The 19,687-nt window shown below is 40.6% G+C and overlaps 1 protein-coding gene across 3 annotated transcripts in view; it reads left to right on the top strand.

Annotated features, from left to right (window-relative positions):
- RANBP10 (RAN binding protein 10) overlaps nt 1-19,687 on the top strand; it is an 83,920-nt gene that overhangs the window by 16,898 nt on the left and 47,335 nt on the right. For all 3 annotated transcript variants that reach the window (XM_068956429.1, XM_068956430.1, XM_068956431.1), the window contains exon 3: nt 6,379-6,431. In XM_068956429.1, the coding sequence (XP_068812530.1) occupies nt 6,379-6,431 (53 nt within the window). The remainder of the gene's footprint in view (nt 1-6,378; nt 6,432-19,687) is intronic.

The raw sequence follows: 19,687 nt of genomic DNA, 5'->3' as shown, positions 1-19,687 counted from the left end.
AAACTTGTTTAAAAAGTTTAATTAAAAGATGCAACCAGAAAGGTAAAATGCTTTCAGGTGCTATGGAGATAGTTTAAAGAGGCGTCATATTGGAGGATTAGATTAAATGCATATAAGCTATTAAAAAGACTCAAAATGACCTAATGGCTGGCATAATTAGACACTAGGGTAAGAGAGGATAGGGATACGCCCTTCAAAAGCAGAAGTTTTATTAGGTGAGGAAAATGGAAAGAACAAATTTGGTCAAGTTCAGTGTAAAAGCACGTTAAGGCTGACCAAGAAGACTGAGGAACATCTTGCCAAACATCTAAAATGTCAAACAAGATTGTTTTTTCCTCCCGAAACATCAGGAGTGGGAAGCAAGCCAGAAAGTCAGCAAGGCCAAGAGGTTATTAAGGAATTTTTTATTAAGGGCTCAGAAAAGGTAGGGTTGTGGTAGAAAATAACTATTTTGCAAATGTGCTCACTGTGGAAGAATGTTCCAGAGGCTCCCAACTTTGTTTTTAAAGGAATATCATGCCTGTTGAAGGGTTAATATAGCAACATCATTTATCAGTAAAACACGTAGCAAATCATTAGGGTCATCTGATCTTCATTCAAGAGTTCTAAAGAATGAAATAGCTGAGCTATTAACTGTGCGTGTAATGTTTATTTAAAAAGTCTTCATTCCAGCAGGAAAAAAAAAGATTTTATTTATTTATTTATTGTTAAAGGGATCCAGAAGAATCAGATCACATGCCTTCTGTTAGTCTGCTTCATCCTAGAGATCTCTACATCAGAGCAGAACCTTCTTCCTTGCTCTTGCTCTAGTGGGCACTAGGTTCAGGAGACCTTCAGTCAAACAGCTAAAGGACTCACTGCTACGTGCCAGATAGCAGTCATTGTGGTATTTTTTGTTTGTAAATTCAGGGATCCTTCATGAACCAGCTTTTCTTGGATGACCCATTTTCTTTGATGACTAGGGAGAAAGCTGGGGTCAGCTAGTCAGATAGGTTGGGGTATATATGTCTGCCTCTCTTGTGACAACCCGCATAAAGCACTGCTACCCAAGAGTTCATTGGCTGTAAACCAAATGGCCTTCGGTCAAAAAAATCATTGAATAATTTAGGTTGGAGAAGATCTCTGGAAGTCATCCAGTTCAGCTCACCACTCAAAGCAGGGCTAACTTCAAAGTTAGGTCGGACTACTCAGCAATATCCAGTCAAGTTTTGAGTATCTCTGAGAATGGAGATTCAGTAGCTTCTCTGGGCCACTGTTCATATGTTTGATCATCCTCATGGCGAACATCTTTTTAGTAATATGTAAGTGGAATTTTCTTTGTTACAACCTGTGTCTCTTGTTCCTTATCTTTTTAGTATGCATGTCTGAGAAGCCTGGTTCCATCTTCCCTGTACCCTTCCGTTAAGGACTTGTAGACAGCAATAGGATCCACCCTTTGCCTTTTGTTCTTAAGACTGAACAAGCCAATTTCCCTCAGCCTGTCCTCATATATCATGGCTTAAGCTCCCTGACTGTCTTGGCCTCTGCTGGGCTCACTCCAGTTTGTCACTGTCTTTTTTGTACTGCAGAGCCCAAAACTGGACACAGTACTCCAGGTATAGACTCACAAGTGCTAAATAGGGGGCATAATGTAATAATCTCTTTCTTTGACCTGCTGGCTGCATTCTTACTAATACAACTGAAAAAGGTTTGGTTGGGTACTTCTTCTTTTGTCATATTGTTTAATCATGCTGGTCTTTTTTTTTTTTTTTTTTTTTTCTTGTTGGCTTACCTGAGTCACAGGTATTTGCTCTGAGCCTGTAATATGATGTCTTTGCCTCATATCTGTGTTGCGACAAACGTTTTTCTTACCATTCATCTTTTACTGTTTAACCAGTTACTAACCTTTCTTTTTATCCCAAGAAAATTTCTTTAAGACCTTATGGTGAAGGACCTTATCAAAACATGTCTGGGCTTCAGAAGTGGTAATCTACCTACATTGCTCCAAGTTCTTCTCGTCTTCCTCATGATAGTTGTTGGTGCTGGAGGGTCCTACTTTCACCTTGGGTAGGAGTGTTTTGCAGCTCATGTTTTCTATCATAACAGAATATTGGAGGCTGGCAAGTGATCTCAACTCATAAAAAAGCTGAATACTTGTTCATATGTAAGATCAGAATAGTGACTAGATGCCATTGTGTTAGCTATTAATTGCCATGGTGCTGTCTTTCACATCTCAGTTCAGATGCATTTCAAAGGAAACGTCTGGACTTCATAGACCAAAGACCAAACCATTTGGACTCTGGTACAAAGGTGCTAGAAGTTATCACATCCCTTCTCAGATGAACAGATTTTCTATTTGTACTGGGTTACAGTAGAGGAGAATAGTTATTTCATCCCATAGTTCTTGGCAAATTTAGTTTTTGGGATGAAAGCCCAAAAGTCCTGCCATGTTTCTATGCAGTTCACAAGTCTTTTGAAACAATGCTGGTATTTACCTTTTGACCTTTCTACCTCAAGATATATTGTAGGCTATGCGGGACTTAGTTTTACATAAATCCTTCCCACTTCACTCTTTCGTTACATCTTGCCTGTCTACTCTAGGGCATGTGGCAGCATAAACCGTTGAGATGTCTCTTTTTAGGATGACTCTTGGCAGCCTCTAATCCTTACTTCAGGGATCACATGCCCATACAGTGGCAGGTGACCTTTGGCAGGTGAAATGATCCCTGTTCGTGTTGATGGAGCTTGTTAGTCTGTGGTGGGGAAGGAGGTGCCCTTGAGCACCTTTCATCTTGACTAAGAAGGATGAGGATTGTCTTGGGGGTGAGGACAGTCGCATCTAAAAGCTCAGGGACACTACTCTGGGAAGCAGGTGTTTCATGCCAGTGTCCTAGAACTCAGGGCAGTGTGAAATGAAGCTCAGGGCATTTATTTGCGTTACTGCAGGCACTGTGTCCAGGCTGTATTGTACTGGAGCGTCTCTGGTTCTGCCTCAACAATCATAGTGCCTTGAGCTCTTCTTTTTGTAGAGAAGCTGTAGGCTTTTAGCACAGATGTGGAGCATATAAGATTTCCTAGGCAATAATGTATATCCTAAGTATCTTGGAAATGCTCACAAGCCTCCTTAGTTACTTTATCTTTCCAAGCAAGAAACAGGAGATCCAATCAAATGTCCTGAAATCTATCTGCTGTGAATAGCAAGGTTCTAAGATAAACTTGTTTGCCATCAGGAGGTTCAAATCTGCTTTTGAAATGGCTTCTGCCAAAGCTCCTTTTGGAGTTTTTCTAGGTCTTCTTAACTGTTACGTTTATCAAACAGTAACACTTTCCTGGTGCTTGTCTAATTACCTAATTAACACATGGTGAGAGCAGAAGGACCTGGACTGGCCCTTCTTGGTTGTAGCTGGCCTAGCCCAGTTGTCAGAGTTCACCCCAGGAAGCTTTGCGCTTGAACAGCCCTAATCTTGTGGCAGGAGAACTAAGCTGGTGAAGAGAGCTATGATTGCAGCAATAGATTCTCCCTATCAGAAGACAACGATGTATCATTTTGCACTGAGGATGACCCTTAGAAGCCAGGGGCCAGCTAAAAGAGAACAGCAGACCATGTAAGAGTGAGCAATTCAGTGATGAGATGCAGAGCTAACTGGGTTTGTGACATCAGGGAGAAAAGCATCATGAGTTGCCTGGTAGGTGTAAAGCTGGCATCTCTCCCAAGGCATCTGGTTATTGTAAGAAGTGCTGAGCATGAGCTAATGGCTGTGGTCCGTGTAGTATTGAGAACATAGGGAAGAGCAGGAAGAAGGTTCCATGTGCAAAACTTGAACTGTTATATAGGAATCTGAAAACCAGGACCTCTGCTGTAGCAGTTGCACTTTTTTTCCCCCCTCCCTTTGTACTTTCCATAGTACCAGAAAGAGAGGTGGGGAGGAACGTTTTTAGTATGTTGTTGAGGAAATAGTCTGAGGAAGAGAGATTCAGATTCTATGGGAGCTGGGATGCTTTTGAAATTGTATATATTTGAAGAAGGGACTTACTTAATTTACAGCATTATAGAACTATGTTTCAAGTATTTAAAATCAGGAAGGTTGTATTACCAAGATGTGAAGTATACAAGAAAGACAAAGTTGGCTGTAACTGTAAAGATGTGGTGCTATATATGAAAGAGATTTCAGAATCAAATCTGAAAAACATATGTCATCTATCTCTATGGATTAAAATTCCTATGTAAACAGGAAAAATAAAGTTTATTCCCATTTCCATCCTGCTTGATTGGAGTGGTGACAACGATTGAGACACAGAGGGAAGTCAGAGGGTCGAAAAGACAGGAAGCGCAGTTGCTATGGGAGTCTTAACCCACATAGCTCGGGGAAATGTAATTTTGGGGCACAGTTCTGAAATAACATTTTTAGACATGATTAATGTTTTATGGAGGAAGTAGTCAGGGAAGCCACAGGAGGAGAGGTGATGTTGTGAAAGAAAGAACAGTAGAATAGATTTAAATCTCTGCATGAACGAGAGCCCCCCCAGTCAACTGTAGATTTGCTCAATTTCAAAAAGAGGAGCAACCTAAAAATGTGGAATTTAGTTGAAAACAAGCTAAACACTGCACCAGTTTCTCTGGTTCTAGAGGATATAAAGAGAACTACAGACCAAGCAAGCTAATAGAAACAGAACAAACAAAATGGGTATGTGCGTATATATTGTGCAGTGGGGAAGAAAAGCCTTTGCAGAGAGAGGCCGTGACTTACACCTGTTGAACGCATATGTAGGTGAGATTTAGTCTGCTTGGATTTGCAAAAGTGATTTGACAAGGTCCACCCTTAACAATTCTTAAAGAATTGTAAAGAATTCTTAAGGAAACTTGGGATAAAGGGAAGGTACTTGTGTGGTTAAATGATTGGTGAAAAGATTAGTTAACAGATGGGAAACCCTTGCTTGCAACAGAGAAACTTAACAGCCCTGGGGCGTTGTGTTGTGTTGTGTTGTGCCCTATCTCCTCCTTGCAGTCAAGGCAATGGATTCCCACAGGGATGTGTACTAAGCTTCTGCTGTTCACTACATTAGTAAATGACCTGGAAGTGAAATTAATAGAGAGATCATAACTTTTGCTGATGATACTAGAGCTAACCAGGCTTGTAAAAACAAGGGCCAACTGTGAAGAACTGTAGAATGATCTTACAGTAGTGAGTGGCTGGGCATGAAAATGGAAGATGCATTTCAGGCTAGATAGCTGTAAAATGATTTATGTAGGAGCAGAATAAACAATGCCAACTTGATGCAAAGGATGGTCTCTGAGCAGACTCTAGGAGTGCAGGGGCAAGATCTTTGGGTTACAATTGATAGTTCCATGGAAAAATCAGATCAGCACACATCCACAGCCAGAAAATAAATGGGATACCAGAGGTTAGAAGAGGAAGAATAGAGAACAAAATGGAGAACGTTGTTATACTGTTTGCTGTAGTCATGGTGTACTAGTGGTGTGAACGCTGTTTTGCAGTTCCTTTTTTACCCCCACTTCTCAGAGAAGATGCAGAGGACTGCAAGTGTAGCAAGAATGGTCAGCAGTATGGATTGGCTTCGTTATGAGGAACAACTGAATAGATTAGGAGTGTTTGACCTTGAGAAGAGACCACTGGGGAGTGGGACATTAATGAGGACTTCAAAATCCTGAGTGCCCTTGGGAGGGCTCAGGGAACTGCTATTCCTATCTCTTCCAATTCAGGAACTGCAAGTACTGAAGAAATGGATGATAATGAAACTGGAACTCTCTGCTGCAGGATATTGCCTGTTCAAAAAGTTTGCAAAGGTTCAAAAAGCAACGGGTAAAATTAATGGAGGAAAAAATCTATTTGCGTTATTAAATGCAAAAAGACCACCTTTTGCTTAGGAAATTCTGTAAAATATGTTTTGGAGAGTGCAGGAATGTTCCTGGGAAGTATAATTACATGTTTGCGCCATCCTATGCATCCTTGGCTGGCAAATTCTGACGACAATGTACGAGGCTATACGGACCTTTCGTCTCATGAGCGATATCTGTTCTAATGCATTTTGTTTACTCTTATGTTAATCACCTGTAGACACTTACGTTTTTCTGATATATGAAAACAGGCATTTAATTGCTGATTGTTTTTCAGTCCTTTCCCTTTTCTTACCAATTAGGAACTAAAGAGTAGTTGTAGTTGTAGAGCAGAAAGCTGTCAGTCACTGGGGCAGATTAACAAAAAGCCTTTGTCTTTGATTCAAGAAAAGAATAAAAATGCAATGGAAAATCTTTAGTGACTTCTATATTCTTACCTTAAGTACTTAACTTTTTTTTTTTTTTTTCTGTATTTCTGCTGCAGGAAGTCCTGTGGCTTGGCCATTCTGTGCTTTACTGATATTTTGTTTGTTTTCTTGAAGGTACATGGGAATAGGACTTTCTGCTCAAGGGGTCAACATGAATAGACTTCCTGGTAAGATACTATTAAGATTTGTTTTGGCTTCCAGTCTGTTAAAAGCTCATTTGAAATAAAGATTTTAATTTGTATATCTGAATTAAAGAATGTTTATTTCTGTTAATAGAATGCCATGACTATAAAGGTCTAACATCTGGGAGTTTGACTTGAGCACTATACTAAAATGAGTTATACTAATATTGTTAATGTAGCCATGATGATTTAGCAGATAGCAGAAATTAATATTAAACAAATGGATAAAGGTTAAGAAGATGATGAGCTTTCTTACGTCTGAAAAATAAGCTGCAAAGCATTTTGACATTTCATATATTGATATTTGACCAATTTATATGAAGGAATCTTAAAATGGCAGGAAAATTGGCCTATCATATTCTCTCTCCTCTCTTCTTTCCCTCCTCTGAAAAAACAAGAAATGTGTGATAGAGTGGTATTTCCAGTTAATATGTTGCCTCCACTTTTTGAAATACTTATTTGTAGCTTAACCTCTAAGTTGGTTTAAGCAGCTTCTTTTTTAAAATAATTTGCAATCTTTCATTATAATTTGTAGTTAATAAATTGGGTAGTGTTAATTTGGGTCTGCATTTAGGTCACCATAGTGACTTCTGTAGCAGGAATTCTTTCCAGTGTGTTTAAAACTAGAAACTTAAACTCTTTAAAACTCTGATTTGGTAGGAAGTTAAACATTCTTTAAGTGCCTGAATGAGTGACAGCTCATTCCCAGTATTTTCTTTGTCTTGAGCCTGATTTACTTTTGGTGAAACGATTTTAAAGTTGAAATGTGTGTTCAAGCCTTATTACACAGGCTCCTAACACAGGTTCCCAACAAAAGGAAAACCTTCAGAAGAAGTTGCAGTAAGATACTGGTGAATTCACTTCTCAGTCAGGATGTTGCTTTTATCTTCATTGGAAATTTGCATATTCAAAGAGTGGAACATGATTATTAGAAAGCCTTTTTTCTTTTTTCTTTTTCTTTTTTCTTAAGACCTCCTGTTGCAAAAGTCTTAACATGTGAGCCAAAATCCCTGACTATTTTGGAAGCAAAATATGTGATGTTACAGCTCTGCTATAGATATATTTCTCAAATTCTGCTGATTTTGACATAACCAAAGAAGTTGTGGAATCTCCATCCTTAAAGATGTTCGGTACTCAACTGGATGTGCCCCTGACCAACCTGATCTAATTAGATCTGCTTTGAGCAGGAGTTGGACTAGATGATCTTTGGAGATCCCTTCCCTCCATAGTTATTCTATGATTCTGTAATAGTCTGTTTTTAGGGGAACAGTTTCAGTGGCACCCATATTTAAGGAGTTTGCATCTTACTGCGAACTATATTTGCTAGTAATTTTCATCAGAACTAGCACATGTACTCATTGGAGGGAAAACTAGGGTCACAAGTCCTTATCCACTCAGAACTAGATCACAGAAGGCGAGGGGCAGAGCATTGCCAGTTTTCTCGAGTGATATTTAGTTAAAAAAAGGGTTTGGAATTCCCAGATCAAGATGATCCAGTGTCAGCAGGTATAGAAGTCTCAGTTGTCAGACTCTTTTCCTCCTTCCCCATCTACCCCCTGCCCCGCCTCCCCAATCCTCCCAACCAATTTGACAGGTTTCTACCCTGAAGAGAGTTGTATGGGTGTGTATGTTTAAGATGAAGCAGAAGTCTAACCCTATCTGCTCCTCCCAGGCTCTAAGCTCTTGCCTGGGTGGAAGAGGAGTTATCTGGCTATTAAGGGAGAATGTTCTGTCCAGGAAGTTGCTCTCCAGCTTGTGCGAGGCAAAGATGCATGGGAATGTCTTATGTGTGGCCTGTAGACTGCTAGTTGGAACTATGCTTATCCTAGAAGAATATAACACAGTTAAATACTAACCTGAGATGACACATATGGAATGTCATAAGTGTGCTTGTCCTGAAATTGAGCTTTTAAAACAGCACTGACAGCACTTCTTTTTTTTTCCTTTGGGGATTGAAAATTAACCAAACCCACTTCTAATAAAACTTTAGAGCCCACGAGCTGCATGGGCAGTTTTTTGTGGCAGGGTTGAATCAAAATGCCTGTATACTACTAATTCGAAGAACAATCTTGTTGCTGGGTTCTATTTCAAACTTTTTTTTCTCCTGAGAGGAAACACTTTGGCCGTATCCAGTTAAAAGTCAGGTTTTCTGCTTTATGCCAGGTTCATCTTGGCTTCAGACCAGCTCAGTGCTGATGGGGGAAGTGTTGAGCTTTCTCTAAACGCTGAAGTATGGCTGGGGCAACCTTAAGCATTTTCTCAAACTACCCGTCTCTGCAATAGAAACAGATACTGCTTTTAAAAAGGAAGTGACCTGTCCCTGCTCTGCTCAAAAGTTTTGTGTAAACTATGCCTTGAAACTCAATCAGCAAGTCTGAAATTATTGTGGGATTTTTATTGAAGTGCTGACATTTGTGAACCTGATGATTTTTTTAAGACATTTGTAATATTTAGTAATAAAGATCCTGCTTTAAACCAGTGGCTTTCACTGAACTATCTGCTTACTTTTTTCCCTAGATATAGCTTTTTTTTCATATCTGCTCAGCGTTTTGGTAACTGAGGATGAAATTACATGTTACAGCTGAACTGATCTAACTCCTTGTCATCAAAGGACAGGAACTCTCCCTTCTCTGCCGCCAAGCACAGCTGCACAGTCCCCTTTCTTTCCTTGTACAAGCCCCTAGCTCTAACACTTGTCATATCCTTTGCCAAGACAGTCTAGCTTACCAACCTAGTTGGAACCTGATTGCTTTTCTACGGTGTTAAAGCTCTAGCAGGCTACTTCTTTCACAGTTCTTGAAACAAGGCACCTACCTTTGCATCCTGAGCATCACATCAGATCAGTCAATTTCTGAGTCTAGCCCTCAATCGATGAAATTTTTCTGAGCCCAATTGAAAACATTGGTGGTTTACTGCAGATCTCACCTAACCTACAGAAAGTGAAGAAGATAGGAGGTGTTCCTATCTTCAATATAGATGAGATGTGCATGCTGGAGATGATTCTCCCCTGCACATCGTGTTCTGCCTTGGTTCAAGTCCATCATGCTCTTTGAGGATAACCCAGCAGGAGTATGTAGCCATGCTGAGAGGGAAGGAGGACTGATTCTCTATGGTAGCAGTCAAGTCTTGATTCAGTCTAAGATGTTGTGAAACTGTAGCCTTAGGCACCCTTGCTACAGTTTCTGAAACAGCTGAGATAGGATCTGGCCAATCACTTTTAGAGGCTTTAAACACCCTCTGGTTAATAACTGATTTGCCTTGCTATGCAGCCTTGCACATGTTAAGGGGAGTTCCACCTTTCTTTCACGAGTCATTGTTGCCTTTACAGAACTTTGTGTTTGGTTATTTTTTGCTTTGATTTGAAATTAAAAGGTATTGCTCACCTTATTCACTGTTTGCCTGTTTTAAATACCCTAGTAGAATAAAAGGCTTTCAAATTCAAGAATGTTTTGTAAACTTGAATAAGTATGTAGTCAGATAAAACATCAGAATTTGGTATACAGAAACGTACCATCTATTGGGGTTTGGTTTCTGGGACTGTAATTTCTTAAACCAGATCACCAAGAACAGTTTGTCCAGCTGTCTTATGTCTTTGGTCAGCAAAGGGTCCTGGTGAATGACGTGTTTCCATAGACTTGTAGATTATGTAAAAATGAGCACTGGGAATTAGATCTCCTTGATGAATTCACTGGAAATTAAATCTCCCTCCTCTACAAGAGCCATCAATCCCCCTCCATAAACTACCAAGAAGGTGGGTGGGTTTTCCATTTTAGCTTTGTTTGGAGCTACCTTCCTTTCTTTTGCATTTTTCTCTTGTTAATAGGTAGCTGTTGACATTTGTAGGTAGGACTTTATTTCTTTTCAGCTTGTCTTGCAAGATATCGGAGGCAATGCAGCAGGGGAGCAAAGTTATTGAGGAATATGTTGTTGTCTTGTAACTTTATCTGAGTAAAGAGATATTGCTCTCTCCCCTGGGGCTTTTTGCAAGCACTTTTCAGGCGGGTGTGCTTCCTTTGCAGGAGGACTGGAGAAGGGAGAGGCTGGATAGATGGTGTTGTAGGAACCTGTGAGAAACTATGGGAACTGGGCCTATTCAGCCTGGAGAAGAAGCTGAGAAGGGATCTAGTAGCAGTCTTCTACAATCTAAAGGGAGCTTACAGAGAATACAGAGCCAGACTCTTCTCGGAATTGCAAGGTGAAAGGAGAGGCAATGTTACAAGTTGTAATAAAGGGAATTGTGATGGGACATGAGAAAGTATTTTTCCTCGTCAGGGTTGGGGGCAGGTTGCTAGAAGGACCGTGGAGTCTCTATCCTCGAACATTTTCAAACCTCAGGTGGACAAAGCCCTGAGCAACCTGATCTAACTTTAATGTTAACCCTGCTCTGAGGAAGAAGTTTTGATAGAGACCTCTGGCGGTTCCTTCCAGTCAAATTACTTCTGTGATTGCCATGAGATCTCTCTAATTCAGATGTGTCTAAAAAACTTCTTTTCTATTTGCCAGCACACACTGTGAGTCTCTTTCTGTGACTCCAATGACAAACAAAGGGCTTGTGCAAAAGGACTTAGTCTTAATGGTAAATACAGTAATTATAAAAGATGGGACCTCACAGAATCTTCTGATCTGAAGCTAGTTCAATTATGCATCAGTCCTGCCTGACAGGTGTGTGTCTAAACCAGTTTTTCATTACCTTCCTGGCAGCTTCCTCCAACACTGTTTGTGATGGAAAGCTTTTCCTAACGGCTAACCTAAATCTCCATTGTAGTTTAGCATATTGTTCTCTAGCCATGTGGAGGTGAAGAATGATTAATTTATTTCCTCTTTGTAGCTATATACATGAAGATCTTTATCATTGCTTTGTGGTTTTCTCTCTAGACCAAACATCTCTGGCTCTTCGCTCTGTCCCTATTTATCATATTTTCTTGATTTGTGATAATTGTCGTTGATCTTTTCAGAACTGTCTCTACTGAACGCATCACAAGCACCAATATCTTGCTCCCTATAGTAAAAGAAAAGATTAAAATTCAGAGCAAGCCTAAGAAGTGTCCCATATCCCCGCTACAGAGAAGGGCAAAGAAAAATTCTTGCCAAATTCTGACAATCTCTGAGGCATAAGTGGAAAGTGGAGGGGAGGGGAGAAGCTAAATGGTTAACTGGGAAAAGGACTTCAAGGGAAGTTAGTTTTAGTGGTTGCTCTAGAAGTATGGGATTAAATATATGAACAGTATGTGGGAAACAAACAGTGATTCAGTCTACTTTCAAATCCTCTTGGGTAAATTAGTGTCATGGCTGTTTTTCTGTCTTTAGAAGTACTTTCTGTTAAGTTTATTTAAGGATTTATGCAGCTGATCAGCTTCTGTCTTAAAAAACCTTATGGTATTTGTCCCACTGCCCTGCTGGAAAGCTGTTCCAGAACTATCCTTGAAAATAGTTGACCGAAATGGCACATGGGATTTTCAAAAGATTTCTAAGTCAAGTCATATACAATGCTACTTACTCTTCCTTGTCTCCCTAATAAATATACTTTCTATAATGAATCCTGGACTGCACTGGCTGTTTTTACTCTTATCAGCTTGTGAGTCTCCTCCAGTGAACTGACGTACCGGGACTACTGATTCCTCTGCTTTCAATATAGAAAGAGCTATTTCTCTGTAACATATTTTAAGTAATGTTACAGTTGCACCTCTTCAGTATTAGGGTACTACCATTGAGCTTATGTGTTAAAAGTCTTTGTTACTGGATTTGCAGTTCCTTGTGATGTTTCATTAACATTCTACGATGGAAATTATCTCTGACCCTCTCTATTTGCTATGCTGAGCAATCAAAGTTTTGCTTTTAGATTAGATTTGTAATTTTCATTGTGTAGTCTATCCTTATTTTCAGCTTGCTAAAGCATGAGGAAGGCATGCAGGTGGAAGGGAGAAAAAAAAAAAGAGAGAGAGAAGCCAGTGGCAGCACAAGCTCCTGAGAGTCTGGAGTCCATGAGTCAAGGTTGAATGAGCAGATATCGGTATCGGGCTGTAGGCAGGCTGCCTTTTGCACTTAATGCATATCGGGTTGAGGGGAAAGTACTCATGGTAGGTGCCTCTCAAGCATGTATAGGGAACCTTGTAGCACCACGGAGAAACCTGAATTCTGATTCTATTATTAACCAAAAGGAAGGCTTAATACTCTAGGGAAGCATGGAAACATTCGATTTACCTCCCCTGTAACCAGTGGGAGAACTCAAGACCATTGACTTCTCCAGATAAACCCCTCAAATTGTTCAGAAATGGTTGAAGGAAGCTTTGTGATTTCTTGTTATGGAATCTAAGTACTTGCCTGATCATTGCTTATGGTCTCCCTTTTCTTTCTCATTTTCCTTGTATCTTCTACTTTTTGGCATAGACTTTGGGCCCTCTTCAGCACTAAGCACCATGGAAGCCTTTGAGTACTGCATGATACAAACAGAGCTTTAGGATAAAGCAAATCACTTGAGTAATTTAATCAAAGCCATACCAAAATCTATACTTTGTTCGATCTTAATACTTTAATGGCAATTTGAATCTGTTATATTAGTTCTGCTAGACTGGTAACAACAATACAGTAGCCTTTTGGAATTATTCAGTGCAGGCTTACTGTATAGCCCAACTCTGCTTGCAAGTCCATGTTTAAACCTTTCCTCTTGCCAGCTGTAAGGAGATTTGACTTGTCAGAACTGTTATTTTATTTGTGCAATAAATATATTTAAGGCCCAGTTTGAATAGTACCTAACTCCTTGCTTTCCTGTGTGATTTGTACATAGGTAGCAGTAGCACATATGAGGAACTTCATAAAGACATCACATATTTATACCTGTAAAAATTATAGAGGATGATGATTAATTTTCATATGTCAGGATAAGGAAAATGTAGGGTCAATATTGGTGTTTTGGAGTAAATAATAAATACATGTGCATTCCTCTGAAACTACTTCTGGAAACACTTCTGGAGCCGAGTTGCACGCGCAGTCCTTTGGTTGGCTGTGCCAGTTCCTAACTGCAGACTTGCTTACACTTCTGGTACCCTTTCATTTATGCTAGCAAACCAGTTTGTAAAGCTGTATGTGAACTGGATCATATAATTGCATTAATAATAATGGGGGAAGCTGCTTGATTTTAGGCTTATTATTAACTTGGATCTGTTCTGTCACCCAGCTGATCACACAGGTGGTGCAGGTTGAAACAACTCCTCTGTGAAACTTTATTCTAAATAAATATCTGGGTAACAAAGGTCTAAAATTACTCTCTATATAAACAGATATTAATCTTACCTGATGTGTGATGAAAACTGTAACTAAAGGTTGGGTGTTCCCTCCAGCTTACAGTTGTCCAACTGATCATCAAGACTATTTTTCTGAAAGAGAATCTTACTGAAGCCAGCTTGGCTGGCAGTTGAGTGGCTGCATCCCTTTAACTTTTGATCTGTTGCTGCCTTTTTTCAAGTTATTTGAAGACAATGGCTGGATACCTTTGTTTCAGTGATTAGTAAAATGATACAATTATCTTGACTTAAATGAATTTTTTTTTACCTGAACTTTGTTTTATTCAGTCATACCGTAAAGAAATGGAAAACAAATGAAACAAATGACAACGAAACCATACGCTTGTTATGCTGTTTCCTATCTGATGCTTTATAATCCAAGTGATTGACAGTTTGGGGAGCTATTGAGCTCAGAAGGGCTTATTAGCCATGGTAATAGTGGCTGTGTCGCCTTCTAGTAGTGTCTGCAGAATGCAGACAAAGCGAGTTTCTGTCTCAGTATGGTGAATGCTTCTTGAGGCTATAGAAAGGTTAGCATGAGAAAACCTGAAAAAATGGTAATGGAGAAGAGTCCTGTCTGTGGGAAACTTCTAGGCCTAATGCCTTCTAGCTGAGTCTGGTCTGTCTCTGGTGATGTGTCCAAGGACTAAGTGATACATGTGTACTTCCCATGATTATAGAATCACAGAATAGTTGAGGTTGAAAGAGACCTATGGAGATTGTCTAGTTCCACTCCCTCGCTCAAAGTAGCGTCAGCTAGAGCAGGTTGCCAAGGACTGTGTCCAGTTGAGTTTTGAATATTTGCAAGGATGGAGACTCCACAACTCTTCTGAGCAACCTGTTCTGATGTTCGACCACCCTCACAATAAAAAAGTTTTTTCTTACATTCAGATGGAATTTTCTATGTTTCAATTAGTGCCCGTTTCCTGTTGTCCTGCCACTGGGCACAACTGAGAATAGTCTGTCTCTGTCTTTATACACTCCCAGCAGATATTTATATGCATTGGTAAGATTCACCATGATCCTTCTCTTCCCCAGGCTGAGCAATCCCAGCTTCTCAGTCTTTCTTAGATGCTCCAGTCTCTTAATTTATCTTTGTTAGATAGATTCTTAACCAGCTTTTACTACATATATGTTGTGCAGGAATTACAAGAAATATCTGAATTTGCATGTCAGTTTGTGTACTATTCCCTTTTTTCTTTCCAACAGTATCTGTTTTTTGGAGTTGTGGTGCTGAACTATGGTGCGTAGAATCTGTGACCTATTGTTCTGAGATTCACACAATTATAGCCTTGTTGAAAATCAGCAAAATAAGAAGTCTTTTCTCTTGACTTCAAGGAGATTAGACTTCTTGTTTTCCATGTAGTTCAGATGAAATTTTTCTTCCACAGTAGATTTTCAGAAGTGTAGTCTCAAAGTTGCTAGCCTCTATGCCAAACTGGCAGTCACATTTGTGTATATAAACAGAAAATGTGTCCAGTTTATTTCTGTTGCCTCTTGGCTGCTATATATAGTAGCAGCCTAATCCACCGTCCCCATGTAGTCCTGTGCTCCACTCATGAGGAGTGCCTCCCTTAATTGGGTTATCTTGCACACAGCTAGATACAACTTGTTTAGGTGGGACACATTTTAAAACATGAATTTTCTGCTAAGAGCTGATATGGTGCAAGTCAGCATGGTGTGGAGGAATTGGGCAGATATCTTAGAACACTGCATGACACTCGCTGTTGAGAGCCACAATACCAGTGATGATCAGGTCCACCCTTTATGTGATCTGGCCTCAAATGCAGCTAGACCTGACACTTTATCAGCTATGTTCAGAGCTGGAGAGTAAACAAAACAACTCCTGAACCTCAGAATTGAGGTGAATAACCTTCTGAATTTAGGTTAAATTTAATCTCATGTTTATTTGTAGCTATTTATGTGAAAACTAAGATTATATTGAGTTCCCTTTTTCCCTTCAGGTCCACTCTAGTTCAGATGTTTGTTTGTATTGGTTTTGCAATTGGACTGCTTGTTTGCAGTCAGAAATTTTTGGTCAGGTTTTTCTTGTCTTTTTAATTAGGCTAACTTTTGGGCACACAGATTTCAGGTTTGAATGAGAGGTAGCAGAATGGAAGCAGAGCTTTGAGTAATCATACTTTTCCATCAAATATTTGAGAAGGTGTTTAGATATATCATTCAAGCTGAACAGACACATGGATGAGTGTTTCAAGGCAGTAACCCGGGATTTGGAAGACTCATAAAAGAAAGTGTTTCTGCTGGCCATTAAATGCTCAGGAGTTAATGCAGATGAGTAAGAGGTGGTTCTTATTAAATGTGGTCACTTAGTTCTCAATTGAGGTAGTGGGTTGCCTGGATACCCTGGAAAATGAAAACACATGGGTAATATGGGAACTACAGGGTACTCTGAGAAGGATTGTCCAGAAGTGCTGTGTTGTCTCTTTTAAGTGTCCAGCTTGGATCTTGCTTATTATATTCACTTCAGCAGGGAGTTAGCTGTTCAGGGAGCTAATGTTCTGACTCTGGCAGAAGATTTTCAATATATTGCAGTTCTCTGACACATTAAGCTTGTAAGTTAGGAGTGCTTGCTGTCTTCAGTCATTTAAGGAAGTAGGATCTTGATTCAGTAATCATTCTGTGGTGAGCTGCATGCTAAGTAATGATAGTCAAATGGATTCATTACCAAATCTCTGGGGCAGGTGGAACAGACCATTCTTGTTGGTGTGGTCTTGCCCATATTGCAGCCAAGCAGAGCCTTCTGGTTTGTTTTTTTTCTCTTTATGAATCATCGGGTAGTGTCATTTTGTATAAATAAACATAGATTGCGGTTTGATGTTGTTTTGAGGCCTACTTAATACTTAGTAGCAGTCAAACAGTAGGAGTTGTTGATCTCATCTAAAATCACCATGTCAGATCAGTATAGTTAAAAGGAAATTTTGCAGCATTACGTAATGCTGATAGACTTTGTGATGGATCAAGGAATGCCTATTAGAACCCACATTCTACTGGATCTACCAAACTCCTGCAGGCCTTTTCACCTGTCTGTCTTACACTCCTTTTGATCTTTGGGTCACTGTGTCCTTGTGTTGCTGCCCGCTATTAATGGAAGACAGATGTTGTGGTTTCATTTTTTTCTTTGGATGTTTGCCACAGTTAGTCTTTCTGCCATGAGTATTTGGTCCAAGCTTTTTCTTTTGCAGTTGCAAGTGAAAGTACTTTATAAAAAGCAAGGATTAGTCCCTGAGCCAAGCCTGCAGCCAGGCCTACCAAAATTCCTGAGTGTTCCTGAGCATAACCTGTTGTTGCTCCATAAGGTCCAAACTGGGCTTGGATGGAAGTGCTAGATCTGCTGGGAACTAAAGGGAGTGAGGGGCTACTGTGCAGCAGTCCGTCATTGGGGAACGTGTGCAGTGGTGTGACACACTGCACCATTACTTTGCACATGGTTCAACGTAGTACTGTAAGGACCGTGAGACCTGAACATGTCCAGTTTCTGCTTTGAGAAGTTTGTCCTCAGTGGCTTGAAGTGGTTTTATTTTCCATGTTGATCCTGCAGTGCAGTGTTTGGGCTTCTGCTGCATTTGAAGTCATTTTGCTACCTTGCAGAAGAAGTGAAAGCTGTTGTGATAAAGAATATGCCTGGATAAAAAATTGGGTTGCTACTAGCCGAGACATCTTCATTTGCTAGTGCATTTCGGGGGGGGGGGGGGGGGTGAGGGACTTTTTTTTTTCTTAACGTTTTCTAGGCAAATATCCAGGCCTTTGAGGTTCTGCCAGGAAGGTGCTGCAAGATGCTAAGCATGCTGCTCCCTGGTCCTGTTGCTGTCCTGCAGCTGGTGTTGTGACTGTACCTCCTCCTATGCAAATCAGCTTGACACCTGTTCCCGACTAGGACTATGCCTACCGTATTCCTGCCTCCTCGAATCTATAGCGTATGTTGCTGTGGCCGGTGAGGATCAATTTTTGTAGGCTGGACATGGAAACACAAAGATGCGTTGCAATAGCACTAGTTGATTTGACTATGAAGTGTGACTGGATGAAAAAAAACAAGGCTCTACCCTTGCTTTCACTCAAGCATCTGACTTCTGTACAACTTCACATTGTACGACAAAAAGGCTGTAAAACTGAACTACAGCTAAGATGTTGCAACATCCCCGGATGCTTCTTGAGGCAACAGGCATTTAGCTCCTAAGGCTGTAGGACCACGCGGGTGTGCTCAGCCTTCCCTTTGCTAGGGGCAAGGATATGTTTTTGCTGTCCTGGACTGACATACTCCAAAGGCATGTTAAACTACTGGCAGAGCCAAGTACTCTGCAAGATGATTGAGCTGTCAGTAGAGGGGCCTTCTGCCTCCACTATAATCAATTACTTCTTACCCACCTTTATTCTTATTTTCTTGCCCCCCTCTGACACCAGTCCCTACTTGAGACTGCTTTGTCCAGGAAACTGTAAAACCAACTCTGAGCAGCAACATCCTGCTCTCTGTCATGCAAAAATGACCCCTAATGACCCTAGTGGATCTGTATGGAGGAGGTCCCTTTAGCACAAAAAAGCAGTACCTTATCTCTCTAACCGTGGAAAGGACAAGATGAAGTTCTGTTATTCCACTCAGTGTTGGTACTTGCACGTGATCCCAGAGAGCATAGAAACAAACATACCACAGATGAGAATATAATGTATGCATGGTGGTGAAAACTTGGAAGTTGAGAAGAATCCATGTCATAGACTGAGAGGCAGATGTAGATTGTCTTGCAAAGGATGGAGTGTTCTTCAGAAGCCTTGGAGCAGGGCCAGTACTAGCTCACCCGTCCTTAAATTTCTATAGGGTTGCACACCAAGAGAAGTCTGAGGTTTTGAGAACACGTGCAGTCAATATCAGGATATTGCAGGAGCCTTCTTCCCTCTCTGTTTGCCTATGGCAGTCCCTTCATACGTGCAATTTCCTGCTCTCTGCACCCTATTCATCTATTCAGCCTCTGCTTAACGTACCTTCCCCTCTGCTCCTATCATGCTCTGCTGCAGCCTAAGCCCCTGAGTTGGTCAAGCGATGGCAAGGTGCACAGTGCAATGCATGGAAATAACCCTACCTCAGTCAGAAGCTATGTGGTCCAGCAGTGACTGTGGGCTCTGTCACTGGCTTCACTGTCAATATCCCGTTCCCTTAAGTACTGTACAAGCAGTTTGTACATTGTTGGTATATCTGTTTCTGCTGTATTTTGGATTCAATAAATCCTATTAAAATTATTTTGATTGGTTTATTTCAATGTGTTTGCACAAGTTATTGTCCCTTTTCAGCTGGTCGTTGCACTTACTACTTGCCCTGGCAGCTGCAGGAAGCTAGGCTTGCAGGTTGGAGAAACGGGAGGAGGGAGGCTGCAGGCACGTATTGGACAAGAACAGGCATGGGAGAAGAATGAAAAGCATTTTTTTGCCTGCTCTATATACAAAAGAGAAGAAAATAGGTACAGGCAAAATCTGGAGAGATGGCAATGCTGTAAAGGGTTCTGTGTAGAGCAGTCACGAGAGCCTAGCTTGAAGAATGGGTCTCTAAATTCTGATGACTGAAGGTACCACAGTGCTTCCCCTTGGACTTACTGATCCTGTACTGCGCCTGCCTGTTGTCCTCATCTTTTACAGATGTTATTCAGGATACATCAGAGAGACAACACCACGATTTACAAGTCATACTTTAGATTCTTTCTGTGGAACTTCCATCTCTGTGGCCAAACACCAACATCACTTCCCTCTTTAGAAGATGTTTCAGGTTTTCCTGATTGGAGGTCAGGTTGCCAGTGAATTTATTTTGTGAACAAGGCCCTGTCCTTTGCAGCAGCTTGCGCACAAAGTACAGATTACTTGAAAGTATAGCCTGTAAGCCATAGTTGAATGTTTCTCCCTTGAAATGAACGTAGACAGGGAACACTCGCTGTGTCAACTTTACTCGCTGGGTAAAGTCCC

This window comes from Struthio camelus, chromosome 10 (assembly GCF_040807025.1).
Source record: "Struthio camelus isolate bStrCam1 chromosome 10, bStrCam1.hap1, whole genome shotgun sequence".
Lineage (NCBI taxonomy): Eukaryota > Metazoa > Chordata > Aves > Struthioniformes > Struthionidae > Struthio > Struthio camelus.
This window is presented reverse-complemented; position numbering and strand designations above follow the sequence as displayed.